This window comes from Dendrobium catenatum, unplaced genomic scaffold (genome assembly GCF_001605985.2).
Source record: "Dendrobium catenatum unplaced genomic scaffold, ASM160598v2 fragScaff_scaffold_178, whole genome shotgun sequence".
Taxonomy (NCBI): Eukaryota; Viridiplantae; Streptophyta; class Magnoliopsida; order Asparagales; family Orchidaceae; genus Dendrobium; species Dendrobium catenatum.
In genome coordinates, this window is record NW_021318640.1 from 571438 (window position 1) to 584146 (window position 12709).

General features: G+C 33.5%; 1 protein-coding gene across 1 annotated transcript in view; it reads right to left on the reverse strand.

The window, feature by feature from the left end:
- Window positions 1-373: 373 nt before the first annotated feature.
- LOC110112175 (alpha-mannosidase) overlaps window positions 374-12709 on the reverse strand; it is a 41024-nt gene continuing 28688 nt past the window's right edge. The window contains exons 21-30 of the mRNA XM_020844297.2: window positions 8641-8688; window positions 8439-8558; window positions 7004-7069; window positions 6155-6267; window positions 5995-6079; window positions 3118-3228; window positions 2953-3048; window positions 2828-2875; window positions 2673-2741; window positions 374-682 (exon numbers count right to left, since the gene is read on the reverse strand). Coding sequence (XP_020699956.1) covers window positions 494-682; window positions 2673-2741; window positions 2828-2875; window positions 2953-3048; window positions 3118-3228; window positions 5995-6079; window positions 6155-6267; window positions 7004-7069; window positions 8439-8558; window positions 8641-8688 — 945 coding nt within the window. The 3' untranslated portion in view covers window positions 374-493. The remainder of the gene's footprint in view (window positions 683-2672; window positions 2742-2827; window positions 2876-2952; window positions 3049-3117; window positions 3229-5994; window positions 6080-6154; window positions 6268-7003; window positions 7070-8438; window positions 8559-8640; window positions 8689-12709) is intronic.

Below are 12709 nucleotides of genomic sequence, written 5' to 3' on the forward strand. Positions count from 1 at the left end.
ACTGTCTACTAGAGAGCTACTTTGCAAACTACATTTGTACTATCTACTACTACTAAGGCCAAGAACATGGCTATTACTGAGGCTTGTAGGTTATTTGGTTGAAGGGGTTGTTTGGCGAACTCAATGAAAACAACTTGCAAATTATCACTTTTTGTGTGATGAAGTGTTATTTTTCTCACCAAATATCAAATGTTTCATGAGAGAACAAAGCATATTGATTTTGTTGCCACTCCTTATTGCAAAGTTTGAGCATTGCTTAGACTTTGGCAATTGTTGTTGATCTTGGGACTTTCGTGTACTAAGTGGGAAAATTTTGTCAGGATGGAGAAAGCTCTTTGGTAAGAAATTTGGCTTAACATAACAGAAAAAACACTAAAAGAAAAATGAAGACGCCTTCCAATTACCAAACTTAAAATTTATTCCATTACTGCATTTCGAAGTTTAGCATCAAATTGTCAGAATTTCGTCAGGTGAAAACTTGCAGCACATGTTCTTAGAATTTCAACAAGAAAGTACGAATCTCCATAGGACCTAACTCCACAATTAAGGTAGAATTGTTCACAGGACCGCCTCTAAGCGGAGCTGGATGTCTTATAACGTCTCCTTCAACTCTCCAAATCTTTTTCTTCATTTCTGATTTGTTTTGATTTGCTGATAAGCTTGTTTCTTCCAGTTCTTTGATCTGCATTTCCAGCAATAACATGTGAAAATAGAAGGAACATATAAGAATTTCCATCATCTCATTTAGGGATTAAGAGAAATTTTTTCCCACAGGATCGAAGCATGATTTTTCCTAATTAAAAAAAAAAAACTAGAATCATAAGTTATATGGAAATATATCTTAAGGGAACGCCTCTCAAATCAAGCAATCCTATCTATGAGGATTTGGGGGATGTTTGGTTGTCTGCAAATAAGGGATAAAGTATTTCAAATGTAAGGGTCTTGAGAATATTAGTGTTTGATTTAAAGTAAAACAAATGTAGTGCAAACTTTTGATGCATTTGAAATTCACCTACTAATTTATTTTTGGTATTTTTAAAATTTCTTATATTTAAGTGAGTTACAAATACATCAGAAGTTCATTGCATTTTTCACAGGCCACCACCACCATCACCGTCAGCTGCCCGCTAGCCACACCTTCGGCCACCTGCATCCGGCCATAACGCCGCCAATGTCGGCCACCGACCACTACCTTTTTTTTACTTTACATTTCATTCATTTTACTTCAAACAAAACAAAAATAATAATAATCTCATGTACTTCTTTTACACTCATCCAAACAACTCCAAAATATTTATTTTACACTGCATTCCTTTTTACATTTTATTCTTTTTTTAGGCAACCAAACAACCCCTAAATGTTAGAGATGAAAAGGTAAAAGCAGAATTATCTGAGAGTAGGGAACTATGCCACTGGTGATAAAATGTTTAGTAAAATATATCATCATAGTTTTATGAAAAATCTATAATATCTTTGCTTACCGATGATACTTCTCATATTAAATCATCATTCAGATTGAAGATGATGCTGTTAGGCGTCTATAGGCTTTGGATGCTAGACCATTGGATCTCCCGTTTAATATTATATCATGGTGTGGATAGATTTGAATTATTTTGATAAGTTTGTCTTTATAGTTAAATTCAAATTAAATAATTATGATAAGAATTATCATTTAGTTTAAACTTATTTCTATTTGTTAAAATGGATAGGGACGGGTTATTACCTCATTGGATCCCTTTTTTTTTTTTTTTCTTTACTTGTAATCCTATGAATCCTTTTATTATAAATAGGGTCCCAAAGGCTATGCTAAGGAATAGTTATTACTTCAATGAAATATTTTGCTTTGGGAAACCACGGCTTTCCTCACCCATCCCTATCTCTCTTTTTCTCATATATATCTCGTTCATTCCCTCTCTTCTTAAGTCCCTTTTGGTATATGCTCCCTTTCTCTTGTTCACCACGATATCTAAAGGTTTAGAATTAGTAGAACAAAGGCTTAATATATAAGTCCATATTATTAGAAATTAAATTTATATTTAATTGTGATTGTTTTAAGTAATTTAGATTTAAGAATGGAGATATAAAAGAGAATATAACCACAACAGTTAAGGTTGAGTAGTTAAAATTGAGTACCTCAGGTCAGGAGTATTGTATACTAGAATCTGAAAATTTAGATGTTAACTTTATAGAATTACAATTATATTGCCTATGTTATATTGGATCTGAGCACTGGGTAGTAAAATAATTGGAAAACTAAGTTGAGTGTGACAAAAATTAAGAATATTAAAATTAATTTGTGGTAACTTGAGAAAAAATAAACCAAGGAATGATAATATTAGGGTAATGATTGGTATGACATTTATTGAAGATGAGGTAAACGAAAAAATATTTGGATGGTTTGAAAATATACAAAGAATAGAAAATGAACTTGTTAGATGGTTAGATAACATGATTAGAAGTTACTCAAAATAATTTGTGAAGAATAACTTCAATGCCATAGGTAACACTGAAAAAAGATGAATGAAAAATGAGGACTCATAAAGATGACCAATAAGACTAATGATGATGATGACTATGATTATGATCAAAGGAAAATCACATAATCTGTATTGAATAATAAATAATAATGCATCTAGAATTACTATCTGTGAATTATAAGTTGATCAATGTACCGTTTTTCCAGCAAATATTTTCTTCAGTTCCACCTCGGCTAATACTGAATTTTTTACATCCTCGCCAGCCTGGAAAAAAGTGTGTTGAAAACCATATCTGAACTGAAAAACATAGCAAAAAAAAAAAAAAAAAAAAGAATCACTAATAATGGTACCTCATATAAATGAGCCAGACGCAGGAGCACAGAGCCATCATCTAATTCCTGCAAGATCACAAACCTTCAAGTCAAACAGTCATCGCTAAATAGCAAAATTTTAAACAGATAGATGAACTCCATACCTCGAGTGTGATGAGTGCAACATTAGGAGGCAAACTATAACTTTGATCCATAGAAGTAGCTTTTGTGATTTGAGAAGATTTCCAAATTCTCTCATCCTGAATGAAAATGATAAATTCTAGCAAACTAAGAGAAGGGCTAAAATGATTGAAGTAATGATGATGTACCTCATGTGTAAATGCTAGAAGAACAGGCGAGTATATCTGTTGACCGTATGTTCGCCGCCAATTTGCACCACTTCCCAATTGGTTGACACTCATGTAATATTTCCCTCTAACCTAAAAGATTATTGTAAAGGGACTCAAAACATTTTAGAACTTCAAATGTATTTTTAAATTTTCTTCAAGTAAATGACATTTTTACTAAGAAATAAGAGTCTTGAAAGTATCCCACTAAATAAGAAATAGGCCTTGCTTTGAATCATACTAAATGATAGCTTAATAGGATAATAGTTGCAAGGCAAACTGATTAGCATAACGGAATAGAATCATGTAAAGAAAAATAGGTAGTAAAATGTAAAATAAAATTATAAAGATTAGTTGGCGATTTTAAACTCTACAAAGAAAAGCAAAACTTTAAGACTACTGCACACTTTTTGTTCTGCTATTGGAGAAAAAAACTGACAGCTTTGCACCAATAAATTACTTAGCAGTCTTCATATTCACAATGATTCTGAAGTAAATCTTATTCCTGGTAGTTTCTTAGATTATTATAAAAATATTTGAAGCAAGTTTAGAAAGTGATCATCAACAAAACTAAGTTCAGTCGTTAAATGATTGAATTATAATTAATAGATAGAAGGCGTGTCCATTGCAGTAAATTTTAGTTTTAAATTTATTCAAAGTTAGATGAGTTTTTTAATAGAGCTGGACTTGACTAATCTAGATTGCAAAGTCCATCAAATATTATCCTCAGAGAACATACAAATAAAGAATTAAGTATATCATTCTACCTTTAATATTCAAAATATAGGGAGGCCGATTCTGGCTTGTGATTTATGTTTTATGTTCTGTTAATTTCATTTCAACCCTAAGTACATTAAAATAATTACATAAATAAACTAAGAAAGGTTACAATGTGACTTGCTATCATGGGTTAGAACGAAGCAGTCTTCCTTTAATAGTTGGTGACATTGGGTAAATCGATCCCTACCTAACTTTGCATGGACTGGAGCCTCATGCACTAGGTATGCCTACTACATACAAACTTATGGTCTTGACATTTTTTTTTAACTATTTATGTTTGAAATTTGAGTTTTCTCTCTGTAATTTGGTTTATGGGCCTAGAGATTCAACTGTTGTTGTAGCTAATCATGGTTAAAATAAACAGAAAGATGGATTCCCTTCCAGTACACCACGTCATATCAATTAGTATGATAAGCATGGTTGCCGCATAAGACTTTGTGAACTCATGCATTCAACTCATACTTTGTGTTGAAGCATAAATTGTTTCCTTAGGTGATTAACATCCTGTGCTGGCTATTCACACATGGAAAATTTATTTTGTGCAAAGTCTGGACGGAAAGAACGAAAGAACGGTCCGAATTACTGTCTGAGTATTTGTTGCATGTTTACTGAGTATAGTAAATACACAATAAATCAGCAAAATACTCACAAAATACTCATTAATACTCACAACTGAGTATTTGCAGAGTATTTACTGAGTATTTACAAATACGCAGCAAATACTTAATAAATACGTAGCAAATCCGAATGGTTCTTTCCATCCAGACTCCTCACAGAATAATTTCCCTCACACATGACATACTTCATGAAAGTTGCAAAATTTATTTTATAAGTCCAGATACCTCATAAATACTTACGTTATTTTAACTATATGAAAGTATTGTGGAAGAAAATCTGAGCAATATTAGGTGATATAATATGCCATGCGATGAAAATCTTGCTTTCTTTTTAAGCAGGAAGCTGAAGAAAGACACTCCCTCTAAGCATAAAATGAAAATTGTGACTTGGAGGTCATGGGTTCAAATTAAGTTGCATACATCAAACCCTACCTAACTTTGCATTGGCTGGAGCCTCATGCACTAGGTATGCCTCCTACATACATAAACTTCTAATCTTGCTTTGAGTTTTCTCTATGGAATTTAGTATATGTGTATTTATAGATTCAACTCTTGTTGTTCCGCCTAATCATGGTTACAATAAACAGATAGATGGAATCCCTCCTAATACACTACATGTCACATCAAACAGTATGATATGCATGATTGTCATACCTTATGAACTGATGCATTCAACTAATTCTTTGTGAGGGATCGTAAATTGTTTCTAAGGTGATTAACATCCTGTGTTGGATATTCACACATTATATACTTGATAAAAGTTACAAAAATTATTTTATCGTCCACTACCTCATAAATACTTCGGTTATATGAACTACATGCAATCATGTAGAGGAAAGTCTAAGCAATATTTGGTGCTATAATATGCCATGAGATGAAAAATTAGCTGTCTTTTTAAGTAAGCAGGAGCCTGAACAAAGATATCTCTAAGCACAAAACGAAGAAGTGGCACTTGCTGTTAATGTTCTCATCTTACTCATTGTCCATAGAAGAAGTGGCACTTGCTGTTAATGTTCTCATCTTACTCATTGTCCATAGGAGCTAGTTCGAAATGTTGAAGTTTAAATAAAAAGTTATAATGCATAGATTGTTTATCTGAAAAAAACAACAGCATGAAGGTTCTAAATTATTTGCATTAAATAATACCTAACCATACTGGTCCATACACCAACTCGGGAGAAATAGAATCAAGAAATTCATTTTACTTGAATTTTTATCGGTTTTAATAATTTTGTAAAATACTGAAAATTCTAAAAGATGAGTGTAAGTTGGGTAGTCCAACTAAGATTTCATTTGGGACGGCTTTTTTATTATTTTTTAAAAGCGGTTTTTTAGTAAAAAATTAAAATTTCTATGCTAGAAAGCCGCTTTAAGCAACAAAAAAAAAACTTCTCAAACGAAGCCTAAGAAACAAAAACTGCATGCAGGGAAAGAAAAAAATCAAACAGACAAAGGAGCATACCGTAAGACCCTCACAACCATCATCCGTACAAACTTCCTCATCAAGGGCTTCGTCGACGCCTCTAGAATCATCAGCGAGTAGGCGCCTTAAATTAAAAAGAACTTCATCAGCTTGCATTAGCAAAAAAATTTTAGTGGATCAATCTGTGGTTGAATAGAACCTATGAAGCATGATCTCCAATTGACCATCTTGAATGCTAGAGCCTCCACAAGGACTATCAACAAGTACGGAAAGCTCATACTTCCCGTCTGCCATATACATTCCCAAGTTGAGCTGAAAATTTTACCCAAGAAGCAACTTAACCAAAGTGATGTCAACTTGAACGTGACTAGAATGTCCAAAATGTTTTCTAACACCTTATAATTGGTTGCAAGAAAGATAAAAGGGGAAAATAAGAACATTTGAAAGGGTGAGATACATTAATCTCTTCCAAGAGAACTAATGCTTCATTATTTCATCTTTGTTGCCGGAAATAGCTATTTTTTAAGTAGCATTGAAGTTTGAACAGGCGAAAGATGATTTTTTACATCTAACAAATAGTTTATCCTTCGCCTGTTCAAACTTCAAGCTTATCCTTCGCCTGTTAGAAAACATTTTGCCTGTTCAAACTTCAAGCTTCATTATTTCATCTGAAACAGTGGCTTTCAATTCTTTTTCCTCGTGTATGCCTAGATTTTAATTATATATTTTGTGAATACATGCTGCCAGGCCAGCAACAACTACTCGCTAAAATGTTTGCTAGTCCATTACTTAGCTTTCGGCTATAAAAAGTTCAATGGTTTTAATAAATTTTTTCTATTGCATGCTTAGATATTTTGTTAGCAAGTGTAAATATATAGGGCTCCAGCAAGCTAAATTCCAAAGAAAAGCTCATCAACCTACCTTTATACACATTTATTGACGTAAAAATTTGTGCACAATTGAATCATTTCCCTTAAATTTTGTTATTATTTTTTTCATGGAAATATTTCAAAGAGGTTAAATTGTAGAAGGCAAAAAAAACCCTTACCGGATAATAATTCCCTGCAATTGGTTGAGTCACTTTAAGATCCCAATCCTCCCTATAATCTCGGACCTACATTTGTTGAAAAAATTCTCATATATCAATAAAGGCCATCATAAAAAAACATGTAGCATGGATAGTTCGAAAGTTTAATAAACTTTTGGCTATTAATTGAACAAGGAAATGCTTATCATATGCGATTAAAAAATTATGATTGATCCAAAAGCCTATACAGTTCTTGTAACCATAGGAATGATACAATAAATTCAAGCCCAACACAAAGATAAGAGAATTCAATTAGAAAGCACATCACCATACAGAATATTTAAAGAATTTCCAAGTTGTCGATTACTAGATTTTATTTTGTCATTTTTTAATGTTATTTGTGTAATTAAAACTGCCAGTTGGTGACATCGTTCAAATAAAAAGATTCAATTTGTTCTTTCCTGATGCAAATTATTAATGAAGGATTTAAAGAATTATCATTATACAAGGAGGAATCAAGGGGGCTTGATCTAGGAAAGGTTCTTAATCAAGGGAGTTGTTTAAGAAGGTTCTTAATTAGGGGGTATATTTAAAAAAGTTCCTAATTAATGAAAAAATTATTTATGAATGTTCCTAATTAAGGGAGAGTTGTTTAAGAAAGTTTCCTAATTGTATTTATGCTATTTAGGAAGATTTCTTAAATTATGTTTAATTATGTAAGAATGTTTCCTAAAATATGTATAATTGTTTAGGAAGGTTCTATTTGTGCTAATATGGCTAGGGCTATTTAAGGGGGAGTGAGAGTTTTGATTAAGGTTAGGTGTGATGATATTGCTGTGTTTATTTTCCTAGTGTTTGTTGTGAGTTCATACAGGATACAACTTGATTTTATCTTGAGTAAATTTTATCCTAATCATGAATACTTATAAAAATGCAGAAAACTGTATTGATTCTAAATTATTAGAAATAGTCTATCTAAATTATCTTCATCCAAAATTCAAGATCAATACATAATCTAGGCTATCAAGTTACATCATTAAGTTCAAATTTCAAACAAAAACTTCATTCTATTCTAATGTAATGCTGACATAATCATCACAGGACACAAGTTGATTTTATTCTGGTTTAATTGAAATACTCGAGCATTTACCGGAGTTATTTAATTTCCAATACACAAAGGAAACTATTCAAACAAATCAGGGACAAGTGAAGTAAACTGGCTTTTTTTTCAATATTTTTTTCTACAAGAGATACAGAATCAATAATTCCCTTCTGGTAATCAATTTACTGAAATAGCTATACCTATACAGAAAGAACTTTTTTATTGATTCATAGCATAAATTAGTTATAGGAATGCGAAGAGCTGGAGTCATGTTATGCCGAGGAATGCGGCAAACAGCAAAAAATAAAGAGATCATGGAAGAATTTATCAGAAAGTAGAATTCATAAAAATTACCCGTTTAAGGAAATCTCTTCCATTGGAGTCTGTATAAAATGTCTTATTTGTGACCATATTGGCCGACAACCGAGTGATAACTTCCTTTCCCACACCATCATCAGTTGGGATTGGTCCAATCTTCACACACAAAAGTGAATCAGAATTAGGAACTAGAAGAAGAAAATTATACTAAAAAGAAAAAAAATAACAAACAACTTACAGTAAACTCAAACTCAGCATTTTCCTTGTCCTTGTATATTCTTGTGACCTATTTTAAGTCCAATGAAAATAAGACTGATAAGCAGGATTTTCAAGAGAACAATGATTTCACTTAGGAAAAAGTATGAAATATTTCCATAATAAAATCGCATTATCTTGACCGTGCGAAGGAAGTAGGGCATAATCTGGTCAATTGGGATATTACCAAGACTGTAAAAAGTAATAGTGCATGTAAAATTTATCTCCTACTATTGTATTTCTAATGCATATATATTACATAAATTTTAAAAATTTAATGTCAAGTAACTTTAATCAACTGTAAGTAATTACATCAACAAAAATTGATAACTAGAACAAATGAACCTTTAGTATTAAATTTCTTACTCTATTTTTTTGGTTAAATATGTAATTACATAATCTGAAACAACCGCACGTTTGACGTGATGTCAAATAAAATGCAAGTGATGCCATCTTCTGAGTATAGAATCGAGTTTGGAATGACTGGAAATTATCCAAGTTAATGAAACAAGTACAACATGCGCAATCACGAAAAATGTCATATAAAAAGTAAAAAACTTAAAATAAAAATATTAAATCTCAAAATAGTCCTTTAACTATTCATATGTGCTTAATTTAATCTTAGAATATCATATTTCTCAAATTTAGTCCATTGACCATGTAAAATTGATCCAAAATTGATGCAAGCAAAAATTTGGAAAAAGCACAAAATTTTTGCAAGCAAAAGCAAAGACTTAAAAGATACACAAAATTTCCAAAAATAGGCAAAATACGACAAAAACAAACTTTATAAAAAAAACATGACGCTTACAACAAAGGACGCTTACAAACGACGCTAACAAACTTTTAAAATAAAGCTCCTAAAGTTGCACTTCTTGGTTGAGAAGAAAGGTAATGATGGGGTGGATACTTGCGGGAAGAAGAATGAGATTAGAAGCCGAGCCGAAGTATAGCTCGCAAGCTATTCCAAAGAAAGAAGAAAAACCATCAAGTTTCTAGCCTCCAAAAATACCACATAATCTCTCTTAAAACTCTAAAACAACCACAAACATCTCCTATATATAGGTAAAGAAAGGAGAGCCAAATAGCCACATAAAAACCAATAAAAACAGCACCCAAAGAGCCTTGCATTTATTTCAAAACAGCACTAAAAAAGCCACAGAAATTCTAGGTAAAAATAGCCACGGGAAAGGAGCAGGCAACACAAAACAATTCCCGAAAATCAGCACAAGAAACGGGTAGGAGAAGCCACGGGAACACAGCCAGGGAGGGACCCGAAGAGCCAACACAGAAACCGGGCAAGAGAAGCCACGGGAAAGCAGCCAGGGTGAGAAACCGAAAATCCCACACAAGGAATCGGAACCAACACCCAGCAACCAGCAGGTTTTCACGAGACAGCACAAGGAGAAACCAAGGAGACACAAAAAGGGGAAGAGGAAAAGTGCTGTATAACGGATATGGGGGAGAGGGTCATTTGAAATTTGAATTTCAAACTAAATGGAAAAGGGAGGGAAGAGGTACTTAATTAATTCCTTAAATGGAGTTCCATTTTTTTGGGAAGGAATTAATTAAAATAGGAGAGAAATTGGGGGCCTTAATGGAGAAGCATTAATCAAGTAGAGTGAGGATATAGGAGAGAGGGGGTGGCGGGTAGAGAGAGAAGAGGGTTTAGGAAAAGAGAATTAAAGTGGGCCTTGATTGGAAATCGAAATTGAGGAAGATTAATTGAAATCAAATCTAATCAAAAATTTAATTGGACCTAATTTAATTAATTTAAATCAAATCCAAATTTAGGAAATAAATTAAAATTCAAATTAATTTGAATTTTGAATTCAAATTCGTTGCAAATTAAGATGTATAAAATAAGAAGGCTTTGAATATAAGATGAAATTGTGGGAGGCTTCCTAATTAAGGATTATCAAAGAGGAAAGTATTTGAAATTCAAAAGGAGAGTTGATTTCAAATAAAGACACTTTCCAAATTGATATGAACTACTCTAGGAAGGTAATCAAGGGAGGTTTGAATTTTGAAATTCAAAATTCATTGAGGGAATTTGGAGGGGGGGGGGGAGGGGAGGAAGATGGCCGGTTAGGCTTAGGATGGAGATGGGAAATTTCGGTGGGGAAGAAGAGAGGGTTGTGGGAAGAAGCCGGCAAGTTTGGGTGGAGGAGGGGATGAAGCCGACGGGATTGGAGAGAGGATGGAGATGACCATTAGAATAAAAAAAAAAGGATAAATAAAAACAAAGAAAACCGCGAATCTCGGACTCTTCCAAAGATTGACGGGTATTGTGTTACCCTTCACCAAGGGACTTCAGGCCACGAGCCCGGACACATCCTACGGCTGGTGGAAGCTATGGATTCCTCCCATAAGAATCTCACTCAAGGTTCTTCCCAAAGAACACAAGTGCAAACATAAAATTTTATTATAATTCCATCATTGTCTAATACAAGAGCAAGGGCCTCTATATCTAGGCCTTAAAAGAAACTAAAAGACAAATTTACCCCTTGGGCTTATATAAGACAAGTCCTTTAAGGGTAAAAACGGAAAATGCATAATTAAATAAAAATTGCAATTAATAAACTAAAATAAAATGGAGGGACCTCGGCCATCGATCTTCGTCTCTTCCTTTGATTAACGTCTATCGTCGGATGTCCGCATCATTCTCCCGGGGTGGAAAAGAGCTCGATTCCGTCGAGTCCACACCACGGGTAACCATGCTCTGATACCAAATTAATGTAGAACGGATATGAGGGGAGAGGGTCATTTGAAATTTGAATTTCAAACTAAATGGAAAAGGGAGGGAAGAGGTACTTATTTAATTCCTTAAATGGAGTTCCATTTTTTTGGGAAGGAATTAATTAAAATAGGAGAGAAATTGGGGGCCTTAATGGAGAAGCATTAATCAAGTAGAGAGAAGATATAGGAGAGAGGGGGTGGCGGGTAGAGAGAGAATAGGGTTTAGGAAAAGAGAATTAAAGTGGGCCTTGATTGGAAACCGAAATTGAGGAAGATTAATTGAAATCAAATCCAATCAAAAATTTAATTAGACCTAATTTAATTAATTTAAATCAAATCCAAATTTAGGAAACAAATTCAAATTCAAATTAATTTGAATTTTGAATTCAAATTCGTTACCAAATTAAGATGTATAAAATAGGAAGGCTTTAAATACAAGATGAAATTGTGGGAGACTTCATAATTAAGGATTATCAAAGAGGAAAGTATTTGAAATTCAAAAGGAGAGTTGATTTCAAATAAAGACACTTTTCAAATTGATATGAGCTACTTTAAGAAGGTAATTAAGGGAGGTATCAAATTTTGAAATTCAAAATTCATGGAGGGAATTTGGAGGGGGGGAGGGGAGGAAGATGGCCGATTAGGCTTAGGAGGGAGATGATAAATTTCGGTGGGGAAGAAGAGAGGGTTGTGGGAAGAAGCCGACGAGTTTGGGTGGAGGGGATGAAGCCGGCGGGATTGGAGAGAGGATGGAGATGACGATTAGAAAAAAAATGATAAATAAAGACAAAGAAAACCGCGAGTCTCAGACTCTTCCAAAGACTAACAGGTATTGCGTTGCCCTTCACCAAGAGACTTCAGGCCACAAGCCCGGACACATCCTGCGGCTAGTGGAAGCTATGGATTCCTCCCATAGGAATCTCACCCAAGGTTCTTCCCAAAGAACACAAGTGCAAACACAAAATTTTATTATAATTCCATCATTGTCTAATACAAGAGCAAGGGCCTCTATATATAAGCCTTAAAAGAAACTAAAAGACAAATTTGCCCCTTGCGCTTACATAAGACAAGTCCCTTAAGGGTAAAAACGGAAAATGCATAATTAAATAAAAATTGCAATTAATAAACTAAGATAAAATGGAGGGATCTCGGCCATCGATCTTCATCTCTTCCTTGGATTAACGTCTACCGTCGGATGTCCGCATCAAAAAGGCAGCCAAGGGAAGAAATATAAGAGCCACAAGGGAGGGAATGAACCTAATAAAGATAATTTATGAGCTGAATTAAGTAGAAGAAAAGCATTTATGAGCTGA